The 27,893-nt window shown below is 44.0% G+C and overlaps 1 protein-coding gene across 1 annotated transcript in view; it reads right to left on the bottom strand.

Moving 5' to 3' along the window:
• LOC147678469 (extracellular calcium-sensing receptor-like) overlaps window positions 1-27,893 on the bottom strand; it is a 265,477-nt gene that overhangs the window by 195,601 nt on the left and 41,983 nt on the right. Inside the window, exon 3 of the mRNA XM_086945648.1 lies at window positions 2,009-2,070. Within this exon, the coding sequence (XP_086801774.1) occupies window positions 2,009-2,070 (62 nt within the window). The remainder of the gene's footprint in view (window positions 1-2,008; window positions 2,071-27,893) is intronic.

Genomic DNA, 27,893 nt, shown 5'->3' with positions numbered 1-27,893 from the left:
GAGAATGTGAGCAGGGGGAACACCGTGACAAAAGCCTATCAGGGAAACCCTAACTCCAGGGTCTCATACTGGGAAAAGAAAAAGAGACCCGGAGATAGACTGATTAATGTCAGAGGAAGCCCCTCCTATTGCTTTCTAACTCGCATCACTTTTTAAGGTTATTTTAATCTGGAGAAGTAGCAATTTAAGAAACGTTAGCAATCTGCTCTGTTATTTTATCATGTGAATTTGTAATAATTTTAATTAATTATGCAATAAATCTTTGACTTGACTTGACTAATTACCAGTTCCCCTTATTGGATTAAATTCCTTTGTTCTCTTTTTTCTTAGTACATATGTATCTATTTTTAGAAACTAGTTGTGGGATTTTTATCATTTCTATTTTTTAATTGGTTAGGTGCTGCTACACTTTACACACTTTTATGTTATGCCTCTCTGCTCTGTGCCATTGCTGCCAGGGTTTGCCCAGGTTCTTTAATTTAACTCGCTTGACTTGATTTTGGACTTATTTCTTGGGAAGTACACTTACTAGCCCATTTTCTTATAAGAGTACAAACAGATAAGACATGATGGTTGATGATGGATAAGTAATGGAAGGAAATGCATGAATCTAGACAGCTAGAGAGAGACTGCAGCAGAGTACAGAACATTCAAATAATCTGGAAGAAAGAACATAAATGTCATCAGAGAAAAGTAGGGTGACTAGAAATAAATGAAGAGCGAGGGTGAGGGGTGAAAAAGGGTAGCAAGAGCTGTTTTGCAGAAAGGGGCAGAGGAGAACTCAAGATAGGTCAGGGGTTAGGAAAAGGAGGGTAGAGGAGGATAAGAGAGTCTGATGTAGAGTCATTCTCAATTTTTCTTCCACCTAGTACAGCATAGAGAATGGGGCAATGAGTCACTCACTTAAGGCATTGGGTAACTTCACTGTGAGTGATGGCATTCTGCCCTTTCAAACAGAGCATGCCTACCCACAAAGTAGTTCCCTTCAGTACCAGGGTATGTGAGTATGTACTTTTTGAGACCAAACATATTTGTTTCTGTTTCTCAATTTATGTTTTATTTGACAAGGGCCCAACAGCTTCCCACCAATATATGTTTGCAAAAGACATACAACAAAACAATCATTGACAATAGTTGATAAAGTCAAAAGTCTGGCAGTCAGACCTATTGGCTTTCCCAATTCCTGTTAATTATATCTTCAGGGTACAATGAGATATTGATGCAGGTTTTGCACTGATCCATAGAAGGTGTTAAAAAAGAAACATATGGTTTTCATGGGTGAACATAGAGAACAAAGGGGACATGTTTTCAAACAACTTGAAGCAGATTTCTTTGATAAAGTTCTGTAATTGAGATGTGGAAATCCTCAACTAGTGAAAGAGGTAACTAAAGTCTAACCACAGCCTTGTTAGTTGAGTAGGAGACACAGCTTTTTGCAGCATGCCATGAAACTATGAAACTGCATTCCACTTTTTGTAAGGATAACCTTCTGAATATTTGAAGTCATATTTTACAGGCAGCCTTCAAAGAGAACCCCTCAAATGTTTCCAATACTTCAGTCTGGCTTACTTAGGAGAACTATTATTCCATTGCAGTAATTCAGATATATACACCCTTATCAAATGTACGTCCTGCTCAGTCAGGGCTACCTTTGGAGCTAGATTGGCAGCAGATACCTGATCTCATCCAAACCCTATGAGCACTCACTTTCTGCAACAAGCCTGTGATTTTTAGTGTCCCATAAAGCTACGACCTGGCATATATTTTAATAAGAGGAAAATCTCATATAAATCCATATGGTTGGGTTTCTCATACATCACATAATATTTCCCAATCCTGGTTACTCTTTTTCAAGTAATTATTGATGTTTCAAAACTGGTTAAAATCTAAATGTGTCACAGGAACCGGGCTGGAGTGGCCTTACGGGCAACTGTCCCAGAGATTGGTTGCCTGGAGGCCAGATTTTAAAAACCCGGGGCTGCTATATCACTCTCTTTACACCACTCACCCCACCAAATGCAACTGGTTCTGTCTCTCATTTTCCTCTAACATCTGAGGGCACGCAGAGCCCTGAAATGAGAGAAACAAAAAGAGAGAGAACAAATAATGATTTCACATCTTTGCCTGGACAAGTACCCCCACATTTACAACCACTTTGCATTTTTACTCTAATAAATTATGCATATATACCATGAAGGGAGAACAACCTTTATGACGCAACTTTTAGCACGCAGTGCTATTACAACGCAGACTTTAAAACGAAAACCATTACAACGCATTACACTGGGGGGCGCTCTAGGATAGGGAATAGTTTTAATTTACTATCCAACACCTTCCCTAGTGTCCACGGGGACTGGTGTTGGAATATTAAATTAAACTATTCACTACCCAGCACCCCCCAGTGTAATGCGTTGTAATGGAATGCGTTTTAAAACTTGCGTTGTTACAGCATGCGTGGTAAAAGCATACGTTGTAACAACGTACATCCACTCTGAAGACATTGGCAAGATAGATCAAGATTTGACATAGCACAAAGCATCAAGACAATTTACGGCTTTACGTCAAATGGAGAAGTTTGGAATGAGCCATATTTACTAACAAATGCCATATTCCTGCTCTGTCTATACTGGGGCACTTGTAGCTGGCAAGTACCAGCGCAGGCTCCCTAACGTCATGGTGCAAGGATGCAGTACACTTAGAAATAGGAAACTTTACCGATAAATAAAGATATTTCTCCTCATTGCACCCCCATCAGGAAGGTGTACAATGTTGATGCATTCCCAGGTTTACTTGTCTTGGTAAATTTGATAATGTGCCAAAAGCCATGGGGATGCGTGGCAACACCCACTCTCCACCTATGTAACACCCTCCAGGCAGATTGTAATGCAATGCAGAGACTAGACCATCCTTAGGAAACTCCAGATTTTCCACTCCACACAGGGTCACGAAGGGTGGCATTGCGTTGCTTGGTAAATATAATTTAAGTATTACTTGGCCGTTGTGTCACCCTTCGGTCATCCGAGAGAGGCCAGTTGGCCTGCCCACGTTTCAACAACACGACTAAAGGGGGGCAAGCCTTTTCGATCTTGATCCCTCAGATGTGGAACAAGCTACCGGGATACCTGCAGGTCAGAACAAGCCCTCATTCCCTTCAGGAGAAAACTGAAGACCTTCCTCTTCGCAGGGTGGGCTATGGCTATTCTCTCACAGCGCTTAGAGACCTGTCGGTATTAGGTGCTTTACAAATCACAATTAACATAACGTAATATAACCCTGCGTGATGGAAGGACAACGCAATCCTTTGATAAATCTGGGTCGTTATGGACAAATCAACTTTATCATGTTACTAGCAGCCTGCCCCGGTGTTGCCCGGGGCAGAAGGGGGCTGGGGGTAGCATTTCGGGCTTTTGTGCAGTCCCGGCCGGGCCCCCGCCCGCCCGCCCGCCCTGACATTGCCTATAGCGCCCCCCGCCCGCCCTCCCGCCCACCTGCCTCCCACCTCCCGCCCGCCTGCCTCCCGCCTCTGCCTTACCTCAGCCGCGCTCCGGACTTCACCGCCACTCCCGGGGCCCCGCCCGCCCCGACATTGCCCGGACCGCCTCCCGCCTCGCCTTACCTGAGCCACCGCGCCACTCCTCGCCGCTCGTCACCGCTCCTCCCCGCCTGTCGTCATCACGCTGGTGTAGGTCACGGTCAGCGCTACGTCACGGCCGGCGCTAGTTTTAGGGGACTACTTTGTTTGTAAATATTTATTTTTTAATGTACGTTTTATTTTTATTTTAAGTCACCTATGTCCATCTACACACCCTGAGGATTCCAACAATGTATTGGGTGTGTGGATTGGCGCTGTGGTTCCCGAGTTTACCTTACATAAGTAGACAGGTTGCACTCCGTTTTTTCAAAAACCATTTTTGTCACAAACTTTTTTCCAACCTTTATTTTAGTGATTGGCGTGCTCACTGATTCGTGCCAAGCCCACACACGCCAATCACTAAAATAAAGGTTGGAAAAAAGTTTGTGACAAAAATGGTTTTTGAAAAAACGGAGTGCAACCTGTCTCCTTATGTGATTTTGTCGAATCTAGCCCCACCGGGTTAGCACCCAGCGAACAAATGAACTTTATCAACAAGAACAAGGACAAAATATCGAGCTCAGCATGCAAGGGAGATCATCGCGGTTCATTCAGCAAGTTTGTTTTAAACGTGTCAGCGAAAGATGTGAAAACGCACATATTACCATGGACATTTAGATTAATTTTTGCGGACATTTTCCGGTGATTTACCATTACTCATCCAGTTGATTGTGTACACTTAATAATAATTTTCAATGTAGTGGTGTTAGTCCATTAGGATCGCTATAGAGATACCAGAAGGATTATGGGAAAGGTAGTCACTCCAAGAATGATTGTTCTCCCATGTTTTAGGTGTATACTGTGGGTTTAAGGGAGGGGGCGGGTCCTAATCACGAAGGCTAGCTAAAAAGCTTGATAAACGAAGGGGAGTTACCCAGTAAGGATAGCCTCCAGTTTTACCGAGGAGAGAGAGATGTCGTCCGTTAAGCAGGTATGTTAAATGAAGAAACCGGCGAGATCAGGGAAGGGGTTGTTACAGAGCAGTAGTGAACCGGCATATATGAGAGGCGGAGGGGAAACGTTAAGTTTTGTCATTAGCATTAAGGAAATCATTGTGTGGAAATAATGGGGTAGAACTAGGACGCAAAGAGAACGGTGATGAAATCGTAGAGACCCGCAGGGAGAGTGAAGAAGTCCAGGTGTGACTGATTTCTTTTAAATAATTCAAGGGAGCATTGCTAGGTAGACGGGTCCTATGGAAAAAGGGCACTTGAGACAGTGTAGCATGAAGGATGTTTTACAACACTTATGGCTAATATGTTGCACATAATAAGAATGCTTTTTTAAGAAAAAGTTCGTGGTTTTTAAATGTGGGTTGTTAATATATGTGTTATTATCACTTACAGTATGTTCCCTGACGAAGGACCCAGAAAGGGTCCGAAATGCATTGGATAAATAAACTGCTTAAATGGAACCTTGTATCAGTACGTGTTTGTGGTTGAGAGGTTCGGATGGCCCGCCATGACATGAGAAAACTTGGAAATTGGCAATCACCTTGCATGATAAAGAGTTTAACAAAAAGGATAAATGAGAAAAACGATTGCGCAGCGAAAAGAATAAGGAATAAGCAAGACATGAGAAAAAGGATTATTATAAAAATAATGGTAGCATTGGCATTACTAAAAAAGAGGCTGTTGCCACTGTGGTGGGGTCAGAATGACACCCTGCCATCTTTTGTGTCCCGAGTTTACCTTGCCAAAAGGTTTCTGTTCTCACTTTATACTAGTAGTATAGATACCTAACTTTTGTCTAAACAAGTTTAGGTCTGCCTTTAGACACTGACCCATAGCAAAGACTGTGGCAATTTCACCAGTTTGTGAACTGCCATAGTTTTAGACCGCTCACAAATTCTTATCACCAGCTTATACTGTAAACACAACTTGGAGAAGCACTGCCAAATGTAACATCTTAGCATCTGAAGAATAGTTTATTAACCATAGTGACCCTGATATTCAGCAAATCACTGATTAGCCTTGCAGATGGTAAATAAAATCGAGCACACATTTAGCATCTTGGAAAGTGTGACATTCCCCAAAACCCATAACAGCCAGAAACACGAAACGCAAAAAAAAAAAAATACAAATAGAAATTCAAATAATATAAAAGAATTAGGTCCAACTCATGACATTGAGCTTGAATATACAATTTACATGGCCAGTCTTATGCCTATACTTGTTTTTGTAGGTGCTGGTAAGTTAGTGCTTACTGGAAGTTGCAGGTGGTGGACACATTTTTTAGGACGCAAACCTAATATCTATTCATCATCAGACTCTGACCCAGAGTAAGAGAGAGAAAGCTTGACAGAAAGAGGCACAGAAAGGTAGAGGTGCAATGACAAAAGGAGAAATCACAGATTATCCACAATTGGCAAGGCCAATAGTTCTAGACTTTGGTACCTGTTGGTATTCCTAATGCTTTTTTACTGATGCTGTACACCATTGCCAAAAGAAAAAAATAAGAAAAGAAGGCGATGGCACAGCCACCGTGGTAACATTATGATGTAATTGGGTGCATGCTGATGACTTGAGTACCCCTTTAAAGACACATTGACATCTTTCTTTTAGCTACCGTTCTGAGATGGATTGGTACATTTGAGCAGAGTGACCGGCAGCAGTCCTCCCACAAAAAAACAGAAGAACAAAATAAAATAATTTTATAAAGAAAGACCACGGGGTTCAGGGGACAACAGATAAGTAGATTTTGGGGTGCAATGTGGAGTGGAGAGGTAAGTAGTACATGAGGGTGAGCAACACAGATGACAGGAGGAAATGCTCACAAGTGAGAAAGCAACACAGAGAGTAGGGAAAGAAAGACATTTGGTGGGAGGATAAGCACACAAGAGGGAGCTTGCAACATGAAGTAGGCTGCTAAATGAAGAGCGGGTGGGTATTTTGGAAGTAAATAACACAAGAGAACACATGCACTCTCTTTGAGGGCTTAAACAAAAAGTAGTTCCCTGAATATGAGCAGGAAAAGAATGCAAGTAAGTCAAGTTAAAGGCAATGTAGGTAAAAAGGCTATGCTCCATGGGAGGGACAAACACAAGATGGAAGAAGGCATGTCCTTTAAGAATAAACAAGCAAATGAGAGTGACAATAAAGCCAACCAGTAGTAAGAAATAGGCAGGCTATAAGCTCACAGTTAACTCTTGGTGAGCCCACTATTGGTCTTTTCCAATCAGAAAGCTTGTTTTTTCTGGTACGTGAGACCTAAAGAGTCAAACGCAGGGTCAAACTACGAAGAGAGTGGAATAATCTTGGAGTTTGCAACTGTCAGTAGGCAAGTATCGCCTCATTAGATCCCAACAACACAGCACTGAACATATTGTTGACTAGGTTTGTTACCACTGTATCCAACCTGTTGAGTCAGCAGGGGTCCATAGAGCAGGTCCTGGTATACCCTCCTGTTCTAATGGCTACAAGTGACCAGCCACAATTAACTACAAATAAATCACACCAGTCCCTTAAACGCTGGAAACTCAAGGGGGCTTGCCCCGAGGTCTACCTTGCTGCTATTAATGGCCGTTTTATTTTTGCTACTGCATTTTAAAGACCTCGGCTCCATTGATAATGAGGAACAACATATTGCTATTCTGGCGCAAGCTAGCCAGATGGAACATATCTAAGGCATCGGAACTGTACTTAATTCTTATTGTTTTGCGACGAGCTACATGTAGCAGATGTTGACAGATACATAATTTACTGATTGAACCTGATCTGCCACATTATTTTCTTCAAAAATGGCTGTGCCAAGACACCTGCCCTTTTTTGAATTTTTGTGGTTCTTTAATTGATGAAGTGTGACAGGGTATGCTCAGACGTGAGTCCCTTGCTCACTTTGCCACTGGATTCAAGCAAGCCGGGCTGAAGATGGCTGGAATGCCAGAAACCGGTCCTCGAAAGCTTGTTTCCGGTCCAGGGAAGGCATGGCTTGGCAGTTCGGGCTGGACTGTTCCCATGAGGCACAGGGTCAGACTGATTTGCATATAGCCATGTCTGAACTGGGGTGGCAGAGTGGGCTAAAGAACGGTGATGGATTAAACCCAGATCTTTTGACTGGGTGTGAGTGTTTGTTTGGTTCAGATGCTCTGTGCATTACCACCCCCTTTTGTACCGCTTTTGGCCGCCATAAGTGTGGCAGGGTATGCTCAGACGTGAGTCCCTTGCTCACTTTGCCACTGGATTCAAGCAAGCCGGGCTGAGGACGGCTGGAATGCCAGAAACCGGTCCTCGGAAGCTTGTTTCCGGTCCAGGGAAGGCATGGCTTGGCAGTTCGGGCTGGACTGTTCCCATGAGGCACAGGGTCAGACTGATTTGCATATAGCCATGTCTGAACAGGGGTGGCATAGTGGGCTAAAGAACGGTGATGGATTAAACCCAGATCTTTTGACTGGGTGTGAGTGTTTGATTGGTTCAGATGCTCTGTCCATTACCACCCCCTTTTGTACCGTTAATTGATGAATAGCCTGCTGTTTTCTTATGTTTTTTTAAATCTTTTTTGTACTGCTTTATATGTATAAAAAAAAAACTGCTGACGTCCCTACGTAGCTGACCAATGTGGTAACTTTAGGGTGTTTCCTTTTTATAGCCGAGTACACTCTTTTAATACGCATAAACTCGATGTTTGCACAGCTCGTATGTATCCGACTCTGCGCTGCTTTAAATGAGGATTACCATTGGATACCCAATGTGGTAACTCCAGCACTTCTTTTAATAGCTGACTTACTGTTTTTATATGTATTAATTCGACTTCTGCTTAACTTGTATGAACTCGCCAGTTTTATTAATTATTATTAATTTGCTGTTTTACATTGTAAAGGTTTTGGATAACCATACACAATGACGTATTATTAATTTTAAATAGAACCTACAAGATAGATGAAGAGACAACGAGTGGAGGAAAAAGGCATGGGGTGGAAATAGAATGAGGCAGCTTTGGTGTTTGGCAAAGGAGGCATTTGGCAGCCCGGGGGCAGACTACGAGGAAAATAATTTCACCTCTGCACATATTTGTTATTTTTTCACATTACGCACTGTTAGTTACAACTTTTAAATGAGCTAAACTGTCAGATGAAGTCGCATGAGATGTATAGCTTACCCCACTTTATCTAGATAAAATGTTGGTGACATTAACTTGTCCGGAGGTAACCTCAGCAATTGCTTCCCCAAACACAACAAGAGAGCCCCCCTCACTGAAATAAATTCCACTTACCTTCATTCACCCCACTTTCTCTCTCCCGACAACCGAAATCTACTCCTTTACAGCTAGGGACATACTTTATGAACATCCTTACATACATGCATACACACGTACATGAATACATACGTACATACATACATACACACATAAATACATACATGCATACACACGTACATGAATACATACGTACATACATACATACACACATAAATACATACATACATACACACGTACATGAATACATACGTACATACATACATACATACATACATACTAACATAAATACACACATACATACATACATACATACATACATACATACATACACACATACACACGTACATACATACACACATACATTCCGAACAGACTTATAACTGTCTCCAACCTATGTCACTGTGGCATGGCTTCCATTTCACAAAACAATGTGGTATTTCACAATTCTAAAGAGTAAGTTCTACGGATCTGTGCTGCTTCCAGGCGCTTTGCATTGTTTTATGCATTTTCTTGAAACGCTGTTTTGTATATTTTATACAATTGTGATACGCAACAGGGCACCGCCTCTGTTCCAGTAATACCACTGTACGATCTCTAATGCAAGAGATATTTGAAAAATATATTTCAATAGCTGGTGTTTTCCCTGACACTGACAGGAATGCCTGCTGCGCTTCCCTAGGGCAAAGCCTCATAAATGAGGCCCCTGGTGTTTTCCATGACATTGACTTTAAAATGAACGTTTTATTATTGATCTGAAAATTTCATTTGCCCTTAATGAAGAAATGTGTTTCTGGGGTTGCTATTTAATTCTGATTCCCTCCGGTGGTGTGAACCAACATGCGTTGGCTATGTTTTTGCTGTAAGGACAAACACAAACACAGCACATTGATTTCCTAGTCGGATAAAAAAAGACGTGCTTTTAATTTTCTTCAGACAACAAACTAAGAAGGTGCGTCTTCTAAACGCCTTGTTTTTGCTGTCTGGGGTGATGATGTCACTCTTTGATGTTGTTTCTGCGAGTGTCTATTGATGCTTTGAAAGTGAAAAAACACACATTATGGAAATGTGACGTTGGTCCTCACATGCACACACCCGCCTAATCCGATCACAGTTGTTAATATTGTCTCGTTCAAGGTGTTGTATTAAATGCCCCGACACCCCTCTCTCTGCACCCCATTGTTTCATTCAACCAGCAACAGCTGGATTCTCGCTGTGCATTTTTAGCAATGCTCTTTTCTGCAAACTAACACATGTAAATACAAAGAATACGATTGATTAACGTGGGTTTATACTTTGGAAATATTGACACTTTCCTTACTTTCCTTAACCACATTCAGAACATTGAAAGCACTTTGTATAATGAATGTGCACGGGGCGGTAGCCTTTTGTCATGTACCTACATATAAATGTATGGACGTTTATAAAGTGCCAACCTGGATTATTATGAAAGGCAAATCTTGCTATAGAGCCGGGAGTGATGGACGTGGAAGTGCAGAGCCATTTGTCGAGCCAAGAAGGGGGCAAAGGCTAGCCTTAGTGGGGCCCTTGAGGACCCGCCCCGGCGCATGCGCAATGACACCAATATGTGCAGAAGAGAGAGGCCAAACCTCCTTGGGCAAAGACCTCTTCCATTGTACCCCTCATGGTGAAGCCAGCCGTATAACATTTTAAAGAGGTCTCCAAAGCCTGCGGTTGAAGGGCTCCACCCGAAAACAGGCACTTTAGAAAGTGGAGTCACCTGCCACTCACGGAACTGATAACTTAACCGTAACATGCATCACTTTGCATCACTTTGCATCACTTTGCACTACAGGGACATGTCTGTGACTGGTCAACTGATGCTCTCAGCAGGGCCTACGGACAAGTGCTTACCTTGGGGTCGGACAAAGGTATTGAATACATAGTTGATTTCAAGAAAATTAAATACAAATAATTTAAAAACCCAAAGAGAAGCTCTACACATCCAGCTGTTGCCCTGATACTGTAGACATCCCTACACCCAGTCGCCTCCTTCTGATCACCCAGGATGAGTTTGACTCCCAGCCACTGGCAACCAAATAGGACAATGTAAAACCCTGGGCTGCTCTCTGCCTCAGATGTTCTTCTTTGCAAGGCCTGGGTTAAAGTCACTCTGCTAAGGCATCTTCCAACTCCACAAGGGGAGCATCATGTCCTTACCTGTTCTGGGTCGTCCCTTGCAGAGACTTAAGGCAGCCCCCCTGGTGACAGCACACATCTTGCCATAGTGAAGCCTACTCCTGACATTTATACCTTTTCAGACCCCTACACTGACAGGCACTCAAGTCCCCCGGGAAAAGCAATCAGGTTAATTGATCATACAGGCTTTGTAAATTAACATCACTTTGTAACTAGCAGATGGCATGACATCATCCACGTATTATTGAAAGGTGATGAAATCAATAAACGTTGTTTTTTTTGGAAAATTAATATTTGCTTTAATTTCTTACTTTTTAAGGCATTTCCGGCTGATTAGGTGTGGCAGTATCAGCAGAGTCCAAAGAAGCTCTGAGTTGATGGACAGCTCAGGCAATGTCTATTGCTTATGCACTGGGCCCATCTTACCATTTACCCTGTGAATAAACTTTTACATTTGCCTAAGAGGTAAAGGGGAGTTAGCATCAATTGAAAAATTCAATTAACAGTGTAACCTATTTGACTGCACATTAATAACCCAGATTCGATAAATAAAGTTAAAATAGTCTATTGCAAATTGAGGGCTAAACTGACTTATATAAAGCTCAAAAACATATTCTAAAGATAAAAAATCACCACTGGTATTCCAGAGCACCGAAAGAAATTAAAATTAGTAGCATATAGCATACAAGGATTTCAGGTACAGCAATACAAAAGATAAGAAATGGAATATGATGGCCAGTGTACAGGTATCAATCATTCTGTCTTTACAAGAATAAATATAAAGTTGCCTAATCTAAAGTTAAAATCTAAGGAAACATAGTTCAATGAGGGGAAGCAGGAAGGTATCATCATAGTGGAGACTTCTATAAATGTTCTCCAAATCGAGTAAACGTATAGCATAAAGCCACACAATGGAAATATAAGGAGAGAGGTCTAAACCTCTGAGAGTCCAAAGTGTATGTGCTCTCAAGACTAAAGTGTTAACACCAATTAAACCCACACAACATTCAAGAATTATATTTAATCAAATCCATTAGATTTCCACCTTCTCACAGTTCAAATTGCCAACTTCACTCAGTTTTCCCATCCTGCGGTTTGAACATGAGGATGACATTGGATGTCTCCCATCTCCAAATATGATGTGAATAGGAGTCTTTTCCTCATTCGTTAGTGGCTCTCATTCTTGCCAAACATTCTCCTCCCGGACTTCACTATTTCTAATACACAAAATGCCTTTCACTGACTACAAGATCATTTGAACACACTTGCAAAAGAAAGAACTTTGCAGCGCAAGCAACTCTCATGTTAAGGCCAAATGCTTAAGGCTTTTGGTTATGCTAACTTAGTAAAACAGCCAGTTTACACAGTAAATACATGATTAATGCACCTACGATTATGGAGTAAAGGCAAACATTAATATAGGAATACATTAGTACATCAAAATACAATTTCAGCAAAAGCAGCATAACTCAAAATGCACAAATGAAAATATGAACGAGAACTATTATTATTATTATTATTATTATATTTATTATATTTAAATGTATATGGCGCAACAGCTACTCAGAGGTTTTCCCGGCCCCTACGTACTCCTGCTAGAAAGAAAAGAACAGCAAGTCAAGCTCAGTGATTGAATAATCCCGTTTTGATGCCTTTTCAAAATTTGAAATAGTTACGCTCAAAACGAAGTGAGAGTGGAAGCGAATTCCAAAGAGCGGGGGACAATTGGGCAAAAGACCGACCACCCATATAAGCAAGTTTGAACCTAGGGTTCACAAACTTAGCCTGCTTGGAAGATCTAAGAAGCCAAGTGGGGATGTACTGGTGAACTGGAGTCCTCCTTGGACTATTGTAACGCTCTATTCTTAAATGCCCAAGTCCGAGTGACAAATAAGATGAAGCCAATCCAAAATGCAGCCGCACGAATGCTGGCTGGGATCCCCAAGTTCGCACCAGGTACAAACATCATTAGGGATCTCCATTGGCTCCCGATACGCAGCCGTATCAAATTCAAATCGCTGTGTATTGTTTACAAGTCACTCAATAATCAAGGTCCCCACTTTCTCAAACAGAATCTTCTCCATCATGTCCCAACCCGATCTCTTTGTTCCTCTATTCAGAACTTCTTGGCTGTGCCTCGCACTAGAACAGTCACCTGGGGCGACAGGCGTTTCCTGGTTGCCGCCCCTAGACTCTGGAACACCCTTCCTGCACATATCCGAGCAAGTCCCTCCCTGTTCACATTCCGCAAACAGCTAAAGACGTGGTTACTTGACTAATAGCCTTGTATATCTTCTTTACCCCAGTTGCTGATCCATCCCTTAATTAGCGCCGAGACGCCCACGGGTATTCGCCGCGCTCTACAAATGTCAATAAATAAATAAATAAATAAATAAACTAGGGTGCTTGGATCGCGAGGAGCAGTGCCAGCATTGATTCTGTGTATGTAGCAAAGGGCTTTGAATTTAGACCGATTTTCAATCTTTAGCCAGTGTAAGTCCCGAAGGGTCTTGGTGATAGAGGCCATTCAAAGTAGCTGATATAAGAGCCTGGCTGCTGAGTTTTGAACCACTTGAAGCCTACGGATTACATCCTTGTTTGCCCCTAAATATAAGACATTGCCGTAATCCAATCTCGGCACGATCGGGCCTTGAACCACATTCTTTTGAGCCCTAGGAGGCAGCAACCCTAGGATCTTTTTTAACCATTCCAAAATCATGAAGCACATTGAGGCAACCTTGACCGCTTGCTAACGCATAGACAGTTGATCGGCTATAGTGATGCCCAGGTTGCGAACAGATTGCGAAGGTTGGGGAAGGGGACCCATTTGATGCGGCCAATGTTTTGGGCCCCAGAGAGCTTTGTTTCTACCAAGAATTAAGAGTTCAGTTTTTCCTCCATTCAATTTCAGTTTGTTTGAGTGCATCTATCCCGCAATGTTTTGTAAACCTAATTGAAGAGAGACTACCTTAGAGGTGTCTTTAGTAGATAAGGAAAAGATAAGCTGGGTGTCGTCCCCATAGGAATATATCGTAAGCACAGCTTCTTTTGCTAAGGATGCCGGAGAGCTGATGTAGATGTTGAAAAGTAAAGGCCTTAAAATAGAGCCCTGGGTAACTCCATAAGTTAGCCCCTGAAGAGAATACCTGAAACTTACGATTGGCTAGAAAGCTTGAAAGCCATTTCAGTGCCATTCAGCCAATGCTCTTGGAATGTAGAACTTGAAGAAGGGTCTCATGTGATACAGTGTCAAAAGCGACACTCAAATCTAGTAAGATGAGTGCCACTGTATCACCCTTATCAAGTCGCTGACGGATGGTTTCAGTGACTACCAAGAGTGTTGATTTGGTAGAGAAACCTGTTCTAAAACCGGATAGGGACGGATGCAAAATATTTTGGGAATTCACGAATTGAGTCAATTGGCAGTTAACATGTTTTTCCAAAAATTTGGAGAATGCGGGGAGCAAAGAAACAGGACAGAAGTTAAAAAAAACTTCCGGATCAGCATTTGCTTTCTTCAGCAAAGGAAGGATCATCGCATGTTTCCAATTAGCAGGTACTACTGCCTCAGCAAGTGAGTGTAGGAGAGTAGGGTCTGCTATCCTATGGTCACCCCAAATTTTTGCTTTTTGCTTCACTGGTTTCTGACTTAATGTGGCTGTGGGCCTGCTAATCAGACCCACAGCCTGCTGTTCTCTCTCTAAATTACTGCCAATGCACTCTAGGTGCATTACGAATTGGAACTGGTTCACCTTATGAGCCCCTGTAATAGTGCACCCTAGGTGCCCAGGGCATAGGTGTATCCAAGGCCTACCAGGGGCTGCAGCACGCATTGTGCCACCCCTGGCCTGGCCTCCATATTTGACACAACTGGCTGATCACTCAGCTGGGGTAAGTCGGTGTAACCACCTCTTACTTAGGTACAGTATGTCTGTGCCTAACCCTAAACTGGACACATATGTTCCTATCAGCCACTCCTATGGAAGGCCTCATCAATCCTGGAGGCAGAGTGCTTGGAAATATGTGAGATGGTGCTCTGGCATGAGCTGAGCCTGTCTGCAGCTGTCGGGAACAACTCCCTAAGCTGTTCCGGGATATTGCCATACCATATACTCTTAAGTGCATTATAATCCTCGCGGTTAAATGCTATCTTTGGTTTGGCTTTATCAAAACATGTCGAGTAAGGTGTCATACGAATTGGAATACTATCCCCTCGCCAATTCTGGCGACGGGGATAGCATTCCACCCTTCTAGAGGGACACGACATGTGTGTAGCCTTAACCCCGGTTAAAGTTAAACAGAGCCTCAGCTTCACAAAATGGACGCTGCCACCACAGACACAAGTCTGGCCTCCTGCTGCTGACCGAAACTCGGCAGATGGTGGCCTGGACAAAGGGTTTCCTGCCTTGGGAGGTGCGAGCACCACCCCAGACAGGATTTTGTGTATTGGGTAGGACAGGGCTGAATAGAATCAGACATGCCCGGGGCACACAAGGTGTCCCCGTGCATAGGCCAGTCCAAACCGGTTCTGGGGCCTTCCAGCCCCAGTCCTGGCGCGGAGCTGGACAAAGGAAAGGGGGTGTAACCGCCCCCCTTCCTGGTTCCTCCCAGAGGAGGGACCTAGTAGGTGATCCACCCCCAGTTTGGGAATAAGAGGGGGAGCAGTGCCATTGCACGGCAGATCATCCCGAAATCAACTTTAAACAAGAAGAAGACTGGACTTCGACATTCTGCTGCACAGAAGACTGAAGAGAATCTCCCTTGTGGCCTAGGAGTGGCCACCCTGTGAACACAGGTACCAACCAGCAACTCGACGTCTGCTTTGCCGCCGCCTCCCGCCGGAGACCGAGCCCACAGCCCAACAAGAACCAGACTCCCAGACCTCTCAGAGCCCGATCCACAGTCCCTGCGAAGAAGGGACCCGTGGAGGCACCGAGTGACGTGGGACCGGACCTCTTGAAAGACACTCGAAAAGCTGACTGCGCAGCTTCTGAGGCATCCTCGACGTTGTGCTTTGGGGATTGAGAACCCCCACCACCGAGTAGCCCTTGCACCGAAGATCAGCCCTCCAGCATCTCCACGATCTGCGTGGGGCCCTTTTGCATTGTGCCACTCGACGCGCCATCCCGGCCACTAGCCACGCGGCCAGCGGCCATTTTGGCGACGAACCCGAAGATTTAAACAGCAGGTCTGGTTGCTCCAGACCTACCCAAGCTCCTGTGAAAAGGAGCACCCGCTCTGACCTTGCTGGTCCGAGTGAACAGCATCTTTCAACTTCTGCGTGGCTTGCATTTGCCAAGGCCTGTTTGCTCCGATCAGGTCGCCGACACCGCCAACAGCGAGAAGCCTACGTGGGACAGCTCGTGACCGACTCCTGGACGTCCTGAACCCCGGGTATCCACGTGGCTGCAGAAAGAAGCTACCCGACAACGCCTGTTTGCACCCGACATCGCCTGGTTCCAATCTGGTTCCACGGTAGTCACTGGCTAGTGACTTTGAACACTGTCCCCTCTGCTTTCAGGTCTTCACATCTTCAGATCCACCCTTGGATCCACCGGAACTCTTCTCATCGAGCCGCCTGCAGCATCTTCAGCTCCAAGCACCATCGACCAGCGTGACGAAACCCGACACAACTTCGACCCTGTGCACCCGCTTCCTGTGGGTGAGGTAACTCAGCTCCGCCGGTGCTCCTGCACTGGTACACATCCCAAGGGCCTGTGTTTTAAGTTTCAGCTCCGTAGGTCACTCGGAAGGTTCCTAACTTTGTGCTTTTTACGCACCATAGACTTTGTATTGAGAAGTGCGTGCACTTTGAACACTGCACCCGAGTCCCGTGGGCCTTTCCCGACTTAGTCATTGCCAGTCTCGAATAGCTCCAGCGATTCCCAAGGCCCTAGGCCTCTTCACTTTCCTCCTGGTATCTCTTATACCACTTTCTTAGTATATGGTTTAGGTGGCCCCTAGGGCTCATCCATATTGTGCAACTTTTGTGTATTTTAAACTGTCTTGTGATTTAACGCTTGTGCTTCTGTGCTCATAAAGAGTCCAGGGGATTTTATAGTTAATAAATCAATATATATTTTCAATATATATCTGTGTGGTGTCCCTTTCATTTGGTATTCAAGGGGGTTGTGTATGGTATAACAGCTGGCTTCACATGCCTTTCAGAGTTTAGCCTAAGACTGCTTTGTCCACGTTACCACTAGGATAACTGGTCTACAAGGTTGAATTACAACCATCATCATAAGGGTTGCTTGGCATGGTACAAAGTGATCACTAGAATTAGTGAGCATTATATACCAGGCCAACTTCTCACATTGGTGAGCAGCGGATTGGGATCTGAGCTTGCTGTTGTTTTACCATTACAATCTTTGAGATTATCATTTGAAAGATCATACAGGTACCTGCTAGGTACATATAAAACAAGACTAGTATACTTAAGTTCTACTGAACTTAGTTGTTGTAGAGTAAAGGGAGTAGCACACCCTAGCTACAACTAATAGATAGGTTTAGTAGGTAAACACCAGTGTAGGTAGATTGCAACACATCCACCCACACTAGAGCAATGTCTGGAACAGAGGGGTCCAGTGGACTTACTCCTGTTGAGAGTGACCCTCCAAGGGCACCATCCCAGTTTGCTATTTTTCCCTTTAAGGAATTAAGACAGCTTTGTGTCTTAAGGGGTCTGAAGACAGGGCCTTCCCCTACTACAGACCACCTAAGAGAGCTCTTGGATCAGTCTGAGGCTCTAAAGACCTCTAAAGCAAACCCCACAGGGGATGCTGAAGGAGGCCATCCTTCAGAGGATGACACTGTAGACACCCCTGCCCCTATCATCCTGGTAGATGAGGAAGCCTCCACCACTGGAGCTCCTCAGGTAGATGTAGAGGAAGAAGAAGAGGAGGAGGAGGTGGAAAGCAGTGAGTCAGATGATGACAGAGATAGTCAGGTGCTGGTCAGTAGACTGAACCAGGCTAACTTAAGTCAACTTGGGAATGAATCAGGTAACAACCCATTCAGACCCCCAGGTGGACTTAACCAGGAGCCTAGGAGGAGAAGGATTCACTCAGGTGACTCTGACAACTCCTATGCTTCTAGAGGTTCTCATAGTCACTCCAGAAGGAGGATGACTAGCCCTCAGAGAAGGGAACATGAGACCAAATTGAGAGAATCTCAAATTAGAGAGGCTGAATTGAGAGTCCAGAGACAAGAGTTAGAGATTGCCCTGGCCCAAGAGAAACTTGCTAGACCAAGACAGCCTAGAGAGAGTGGGGTAATAGAACCCACTGGTGGCAGCAATATCCACAAGGATAAAGACAGGTCTTTTGATAATAGAAACCTGAGTAAGATTGTGCCCCCCTACAAAGCTGGGGATGATATCCATAAATGGATTACTGCAATGGAGAGAGCCTGCAGAGTACAGCAGATCCCTCAGGAGCAGTGGGCAGCAATCTTGTGGCTCTCCTTTGAAGGTAGAGGCCGAGACAGACTCCTCACAGTTAGTGATGGGGATTCTAGAAACTACCTGGTCCTGAAGAGTGCTCTGATTGATGGGTTAGGCTTAACCACTGAACAGTACAGGTTAATGTTCAGAGATACCCAGAAGACACAGACTCAGGACTGGTCTGAATTTGTTGAGTGTGCCACTAAGGCTCTGGAGGGATGGTTGCTGGGAAGCAAGGTTACAGACTATGAAGGATTGTATAATTTGCTGATGAGAGAACAAATTTTAAATAATTGTCAGAACCAGCAGTTGCATCAACATTTGGTTGACTCAGATTTGACCTCTCCCCAAGAATTGGGAAAGAGGGCAGATAAATGGGTAAGAACCAGAGTTAAGCAAAAGAACCAGAACCAGAACCAGGGTGGTGACCAGAAGAAAACAGACCAGAAGGGTGGGGAGCAGAAAGCTAAAGACCAGAAGTCTTCAACAGGGCCCCAAACTGAGACAGAGGGTGGGTCCCAAACTTCCAAGAAGAAGAAGAAAGAAGGTCAGAAGAAACCCTGGTGTAAAACTTGTAAGAACACCTCTCACTGGACAAGTGAGTGTAAAAAGGGTGGAGCCCCCAGCACTGCAGCCCCTAAGGCACCTGCACCCACTAGTACAGTTAGCAGTGCTGGTCCTCAAGCCAAGGGATTAGTGGGAATCACTTTGGGAACTGAAGGAGATTCTGACCTAGTCAGAACTCTTACACAGGCTGTTCTGGTTTGTGAAGGGGACATAGATTTGACCCCTGACATAAGTCCCAGTAACCTGGGCAAATACAGACAGACACCTTTGATTAACAACAAAGTGGCTCAAGCTTACAGGGACACATGTGCCAGTGTCACTATGGTGACACCTAACTTTGTGGACCCTGGACAATACATGCCAGGCGATGATTACCTGGTGACCAATGCCAGCAATGTCACTACTACACATAGTGTGGCACTTGTTAACTTTTCCTGGGGAGGGGTAACTGGCCTAAAGAAAGTTGTGGTTAGTGCTGATCTCCCAGTAGAATGTTTGTTGGGCAATGACCTGGAGAACTCTCTATGGTCAGAAGTTGAGTACAGGACTCATGCAGAGATGTTAGGGATATCATCACATGTCCTTGCTGTGACCAGGTCACAGGCCAAAAAGTGCCTCTCTGAACCTCAGGTCTTGGATCCTGGAACAATGGACCAAGTACCTCCCAAGAAGAAGAACAGGAGGGTTAAGGCTGCGCCTTCCCAACTGCCTACAAGTGAGGATCAGGCTTCACAGGAAACTGATCTTGAGACCCCTGAAGGAACTGTCCCTGAAGAACTTGAACCTGATCAGGTTGAGTTTCTGGGGACAGGGGGACCTTCTAGGGCAGACTTGGGGCAGGCTCAGTTAACCTGTCCTTCTCTTGAACCCCTCAGACAGCAGGCTGCTGCTGAGGCTGCTGGGAATGCTCAAGGTGCCCATAAAGTATATTGGGACGATGGACTCCTTTATTCAGAGGCTAGCGACCCCAAGCCTGGTGCTACCAGGAGGTTGGTTATACCTCTGCAATTTAGGGGCTTCCTACTCACCTTGGCCCATGATATTCCTTTAGCAGGACACCTAGGCCAGAACAAGACTTGGGACAGGCTTGTCCCTCACTTTCACTGGCCTCACATGTCTGAAGACACCAAGGAGTTTTGTCGCTCCTGTGAAACCTGCCAAGCCAGTGGTGAAACCTGCCAACCTGTGAAACCTGCCAAGCCAGTGGTAAAGCAGGTGGAACAACAAAGGCCCCCCTGATACCACTACCCACAGAGTGGGAAGTGAACTTATTAAAAGCCAATCTGGGGGGTGTATAATTATGTGGTACCGGAGAGCAAGAGAAGTTACAGCAAGGGCAAGTAGAGGGATGGTTGTCCAGTGACATGATTATACAGTTATGTTGTCGCTTAGGGCAGAGCGCAATAAGATCTTCATGAGGGTACAAGTGTGAAACAGTACAAATTTGCACAGGGGTTATAGCCCCTGGCCCCGGCCGGGCGCGGCCGGGCGCAGACGGGCGCATACGGGCTTGCCTTAGGCGCTCCTTCGGCGCGCCTAAGGCAAACCCGAAGGCGCGCCAACTTGTTATGTTATAATGAAAGTATTAGAACGCACACTTATATGCATGACTACTTTCTACAGTGGATGCACTCCAACAATATGTTTGGTGCTACATTGTATATTAATAGGGTTAAGAAGAACATAATATACCAGCCCCATTTTGTATATATATTTACAACAAGGGGTGGTGAGGGACAGAGTCTCTGAATTAAGCAGAAAGCTCTCACCCAGTCAAGAGATCAGGGCTAGATCCAACACCGTTTTTTAGCTCACTGCACCATCCCAGTTTCAGAACCTGGCTGTATGCAAATTAGTCTGTTCCTGTCCCAGTGCATGATGGGAACAGGGCAAACCAATGCCAGAAACCGGTCCCCGGTAGCTTGTCTCCTTTCTGGTGAAGAATTGGCTTGGTAGTTTAGTCTGCCCTGTTCCCATGATGCACTGGGCCAGGGACAAACTGATTTGCATATAGCCAGGTTCTGAGCTGGGATGGGGCAGTGAGATAAATAACGGTGATGGATCAAGCCCTGATCTTTGGACTGGGTAAGAGTGGTCTGTTTAACTCAGACACTCTGTTCATCACCACCCCCTTTTGTAAACCATTTTGTATAGGCACCTGTTTCTAAAAAATAAAATAAAATATCATCCAACAAGGAAAGGATAAAATATGGCAGCTCCGTCAGCGAGTCCCATCTAGTGGTTTTGCTGTGTAAACTGCTTATTATTATTAAATATGGCAGATATGCTTTAAAATGTAGAAATATATTTTGCAATACCAGTACATTGCCCTAGAAAAGCATTGGGTGTTGGAATAAAGTCCTATTTGCTCACCCCTTACCACAGTCCTGTGACCATCTTGACTCCTGTTTATGTCAGTTAAGGACATATACAGGACTCAACCAATGAGCAGCAACAGTTCCTTTTGTTAACTTCCTCAGAATTAACAACAGCGTGCTCAGGGGCATATGTACAAGCCCCTATCGCCATGGGAAGATCACTTTTTGTGAAGTTCCCATGGGGATAGGGGCCTTTCCTTTTGTACAAGACAGCCTTAATCCCCTTAACGTGGCTTAAAGCTGCCTTGTACATAAGACCCCCTTTCACGATATGGTTAGCGTAAAAGGGGCGTGCAGTGGGTGTTGTGGTGGGCGTTCTCACTGCAACCCCCACTCATTTTGACGCTGCCCCCTATGTACAAGCATGGGGTATATAGGAGGCAGCACCAACATTAAGACCAGGAATACCCTAGTCTTAAGTTGGTGAAAGGAGGTGAAATGCATTATTTCTCCTCATTTTTGCTTTTTCCATGTGTGCTGCCTTGTGCACTGTGCCTTGAGACATCACAACATTTCCCGCTTAAAAATGTTAGCCGATAGTTTTTGGTCACATTGTTTTAGAATCAGTGAATGATAGATAATTTATCCAATTGCTCGGATATTTCCATCTGAATTCCAATAGTAATAAGTTTATATGCAGTAACAGTGAGTTCCTGAAATGTTTTTGTTATTTTCAGCCAGTATGGCTTTAGTGTTCCTCATAAATTAATTATTGGGACCAGGGCGTAAAATGTAGGGATAATGCTTTGCCACTTGCTGACAACCTTCATCATCCTTAGACAGTAGTGTCCTCATTACAATGCACTCCAATTTTTTATGTAAAACGTGGCATTCGCCAGGGTTGTGTCCTTGCTCTCTTATTTTTTTTGCTTTTTATTAATGAGCTCGATAAAGTGCTGCAGCATGTAGATGCCCTGTTAATACCGGGCAACGCAATACCAATTTTACTATACGCAGATGATACAGTACTAATTTCCAGGACCCTGGTTGGTCTACAACGACTCATGGATACATTTAGCAAACTTATAAGTGAAAGGAAACTGCTAATGAACAAAACAAACATGTTTACCATGATGTGTGGCACCAAAACAATGAAATGTTAACGTTTTTGCATTGGTAGCACCCCAGTTTGAACTGTAAAAACATTTTTCTATCTAGGGGTAACTTATACTAGCAATGGGAAATGGAAATGAATTATCCAATGTCTGTTCCAAGATGGTCAAGAATGCACATGGCGTTTTTAGATTCGCAACTAAATTAGGTAATCACCCTGTAAAGGAAATGCTGACAATACACAAAGCGAGATGCATCGCTACAGCCTTATATGGTGCAGGGGTATGAGTTATCATTGTTGCCAGGCCCTGCAACAAGTAGAAAATGCTTTTTTAAAACATCTCCTAAGTCTACCACCCTCGCCATCTTCTGAGTTAATACATTGGGAGGTGGATCTGACATACCTAGCAGATTTGACCTCTATGCAGCCACTGCTGGTATGTAGATCGATAAGTGCTAAAGATGAGACAGCATTTACCAGATCTATTATTAAAAATTGTTTACTCCTTGAGAAACAATAACGTATTCCGTGGTTAGAATCAATTATGGATACATTTAGCATGCCATTTAATATCCAGATTTCCGATAATCCGGGCCAAGTGACTTCTTCAAACTAAAAGGAAATCAAGGATTCATTTTTGTTATACAAAAAAGAAAATTGTAGGAGCCTCATAGAGAAACAATCACGTTTTACATTTTATCAATCAATTAATTCCAAAAGAGGACTCCAAGATTATCAGATTATAGTGAATAAATCCTCATATTGCTGACCAGATTGAGATTAGGTATAGTACATCATCTAGTCGCATTTCCAGCTATGAAATCATGCCCCTTGGATTATACCCCTTGCCCTTGTGACGAGTTGGCCAAACAAAGCACTGTGCACTTCATGATCTTTTGTACATTTTATTTGTTTTTTAGATTTTTTATCTGAAGCTTTTTAATGTAAGATTGCATCATACAGCTATGAATATACTTCTTGCACTGAACGACCAAGGAACTTTCTATTATCTAGCATTATATATTTTAAAAGCAATTCATGTAAGGAAAGGTATTGTCTCTGTTAACTTATCGAGAAAATTATATATGAGAGATCACAAAATGCTCATATGACAAACCATTTTTTAAAAATGGGTATGGAATTTATTATCATGTTCTGTTATTAATTTTGTAAACTATGTTATCATCACTGTGTTTTATGGCTATGAATTTTGCCATCAAAATATATCATTGATTTTAAATGTGTATTTTAACTCGGTAAGTGCTTTTATTGTTGTTCTAACAAATCGAACAAAGTATATTGAATCAAATCGACTGTAGAGTCCTCATTACAGTCATTAGATTCTGCTCTCCCCTCACCAAGAGCTTCTGTCCTTAGAGGCTTTTGTGTTCTGGCCATGGCTTACACAATCCTAAAGGGGTGGGTCAAGGTGATAGCCACTCCTACTTCCTGGCGTTGGCCCGGTGGTGAAGTGAAATCATTTTATAAGTGATGACTGTGACAAGGATTCTTTGGACTAAGGATAATGAAAATTACTGGCAAGTAACAAGAGCAGTTCTGCTCTTTGATCTCTCTCCACAGTGCACATAATGCTGAAACCATGCTCTCATGTGTATCTTGTATCTCACTGCACTACACTTGAAGCTACAGGCTTGCAGTGCAGAGCCCCATTACTAAAAGTAATACGTTTAGAATATTAGTGGGAGTGCATTAATGAAAGTAAACTCATTACCGAGACAGACCTGCCATCTTTGAAAATAATTTTACAGTGCAAGAGGGTGTGAGGTCATTAACATGTGCAGTATATGTGGGGGTGGGGCTTTGAACCCATCACAATATGACCAACAATTTGGGGGGAGGTACCAAAGGGGGGGAACAGGGCTTAGAGCATGGAACTGCTCGACCAGCCTCCACAAAATTAAATAACAAAAGCTTCTGCAGCTACCACTGGCATTCGAGATGGTTCAAAAATATGACCCACACCAGCTGTGCAGAGCCTGCGCACATGATGAACTGGAAGCCCATTCTCTGCAGGGTTTTCCGCTCACTTTGTGCACACCGTGTGATATTGGCTCTTCATCCAGACACCATGGGAAGAGAAAGGATATTGTGTGACACACAGTGGCACTGTGTGAGCATGATGTGGCCCTAATGTTTATTTTTAAAAGGGCAAAGACAGAAATCTGCACTGCTTTGGCATGTGACTGCAAAAGCAGTGTCAGGACACATCTGTACAAATTTGTGTGACAGTAAGAAAAACAATATTCAAAAGACACAAATGCCTTACAGGGCATGAGATGTGTACAATCCTTCAGCATTTTTTGCCCTGTGGCAACCAGGAAACAAACATTTCAATATGGCCACCATGTTTATTATAATCAATATCGATGGCACTTGTGACTGAATTGTTTCCTCTATGTTGTTAGAGCTTTTCTTGTGGAGAAGCTGAACGCCAATCCATGCCTCTTCTTTGGAACTTCTGCAGGAGCTGATCAAAGATTTGAGGCAGCAGCACAAAACCAAAACAATTTCAGTGAATGCAATGACCAGATATTAACTCAATGCTAATAATATTCACATCAGTGCAAAAATACAGCCATTGATGCATGAGATGAAGTTTGTTAAGACCACCCGAAACGAGATCTGATTGGACATCGTGGGCCAAGATGCCCAAACCCAGAGAGAGAACAAAATACGATGACCACAGTAAAGTCAGGTTTGCACATGAGGCATGCGTAAAACATTAGGAGCCTCATTAGGATCGCGGACGGACTTGCGTCCGTCCGCGACCCCAGAGCAGGAGGGAACCTCTGCATGGCATGCGGAGTTCCCTCCTGTGCAATTAGGATGTGACCGCCACCCTGGCGGTCACATCCTCTATTTTTAACATTGCGGCGGGTGCGGCTTCAAGCTGCACCCACGGCAATGTTAAAAATGCAGGTGTTGCATTTATATGCAGAAAGAGGCAGGCACCGTGCGGTGCCTGCCGCTTTCCGCATACAAATGCAGGGGGGGTACCATAGGTACCCCCCATGTGCAACCCCACCCCCCCTTCACCTAGGGGGACGCAACGGGCCCCTGCAGTGAAGTTACACATGCTTTTCCACGGCGGAAAAGCCGCTGCAGAAAAGCATGTTTCACTTCCCATCCTAATCTGGCTGACGGTGTCTGAGAGACACCGTCAGCAGATTAGAGCTTTACCACCGCGGTTGTAAGCCAACCGCGGCGGAAAAGCTGCGGACGGAAACCAGGACCCACCAGCCATCCTAATGTGGCGGTGGGTCTTTGGTGGGTCCGCTGCGGATTTTCCGCATCCTCCGGGCCAGCGGTGGCTTCCGCCGGCCATGAGGATGCGGAAAATCCGCAATCCTAATAACCCCCATAGTGCTGACTGCAGTGAAAATACAACACATACAGAGATTGCTTTGTGAATGAAATGCATATACAAAATAATAAGCTTATTGTTTGAGACTTTTGTGTCTTTTTTAAATTATATAATAGTCCATCATGCATTGTAAGAGGTGAAATGATACACCAAATAGCCAATTGCAGAAGGTGGAAGAGTAGAACTTCTTGGATGAGCCAATGACCCCTTTATATATATATTTAAGTGTTCTGTATACATTTAAGACAGGTGCCAAGCCCATCTAAAAAACATGAAAAGGTACAGTACTTCCAATGGAAACAGGAGAAACATTAACCAGGTGCACACGGCTGACTATTAAGTTGGCGCACATACCTAGGAAAACAGGGTGCACTGCTTAATTACAATGGATAGGTGGGGAAACAGCAGGACTATAGGGAAGGGGTAGATTCCCCAGCTTGTCGGTGCCTTCTGTGTGAATATCAGAATTTGAAAGAAGCAGTTAATAACCTCAAAAAAGAAGGAATGAGGTAGGTAATGGCTGACACCAAGAACCCTATAAACATGACAAAAAAATGAAACCAATACTTCAAGTATAAGGTAGATATTAATGTAAAAGCACTATGATCATTTTCACAATTTAGGAGGAGAAGTATAGCGAAATTTTTCAACTAAATAATTTATTTTGTATTAGCATTGTATTTATTTCCCAGAAAAAGAGATGTTTGACAAGTATTATGAGGCATGCACGCACTTGACTCAATAATACTATAATACTATTAATAATAATGGGGAAGCTAGTCACCCATACTAAAAGCTGCACCACTTTGGGCACAGGCCTGTCACAAGGAGAGGGCAGCAAGGGCTCTTTTCCCCAGGCCTGCTCTTTTTGGGGGACCACTCTCCTGATGCACCCTGAGTTTATGTAAGAAGAAGCGGGATTTACCTGTATCCTGTTGATGTAGCTATCAACAGTAGACTGAACCAAAAAATATATTTTCCCTTTCCCAAGCTTTTGTTAGTGCAAATTATGAGTTTCTTCTTGAATTGGAAACCAAAGAGATGCCTGGCTACATTTTTGGTTCCTGACCCCACAAAAGTTTCTAACATGCCTGTTTGGGACTGCTGGGAATCGCACAAAAATGATGGTGCACACTGGACAAGAAGCTCTTCTTGATATATGTCACACAGGCCAAGCTCTTGACATAGGTCACACAGGCCGATAACTATACCACGTCAGAATTTTCAAATGAAAATCAACAAGGCACCCAACTATGGCATAGAGCTTAGTGATAAAAGAATACGATATAGAGACAGAGTTAAAAGAGAGACTGGGAGAATTGGAAATGAAAAGTGAGAGGATAGAGAGATCTAAACAAGGTGTACTTCTCTATTGAAAGTTTACTTTTCAATGACAGAAAGTCAACAGTGTTACTCATTGTCGTTTTTCAGGCACAAATATCCCAAAGTCTGCCCCATTTCCTCAGGGATTATTCCTCTTATGCACTTGTAAGGACATGTTTTAAGCCCCCAACATTTCCAGGTTAAATTGACCCTTGCCAAATAGAGACAATAAGCTTGATTAAACTTTAGCTTGAGAGACCTTGCAAAAAATGAAGGATATTGAATGATGTATGAAGAGATGGTAGCCCACCAACCTCTCCAAAGGTGTTAGGTGCTTTTAAAGTCCAGCACCGACGACACCCTCACCACCGCCGAACACCTGCACTTCCAAATCCGCACCGACCCGAAGACCACCCTCAGAGGCACCCTGATCTACCGACCCCCGGGACCACGCACACAATTCAGCGAGGACATCGCCGACTTCGTCAGCCCGCATGCCCTCCCCTCCGCTGACTACATCCTCCTGGGGGACCTCAACTTCCACCTGGAGAACAACAACGACCACAACACCACCACCCTGCTCGACAACCTTGCCAACCTCGGACTCAAGCAACTGGTGAGCACCCCCACCCACCTCGCCAGACACACACTCGACGCCGTCTTCTCATCCAGCAAAGACACCGCCTTCAGCCACGCCACAGAACTCCACTGGACGGACCACAGCTGTGTCCACTTCACCTTCAACAGAACGACGATCC

Source organism: Lissotriton vulgaris, chromosome 12, assembly GCF_964263255.1.
Source record: "Lissotriton vulgaris chromosome 12, aLisVul1.2, whole genome shotgun sequence".
Lineage (NCBI taxonomy): Eukaryota > Metazoa > Chordata > Amphibia > Caudata > Salamandridae > Lissotriton > Lissotriton vulgaris.
The sequence above is the reverse complement of the archived record's forward strand: the minus strand, read 5'-3'. Positions and strand labels throughout refer to the sequence as shown.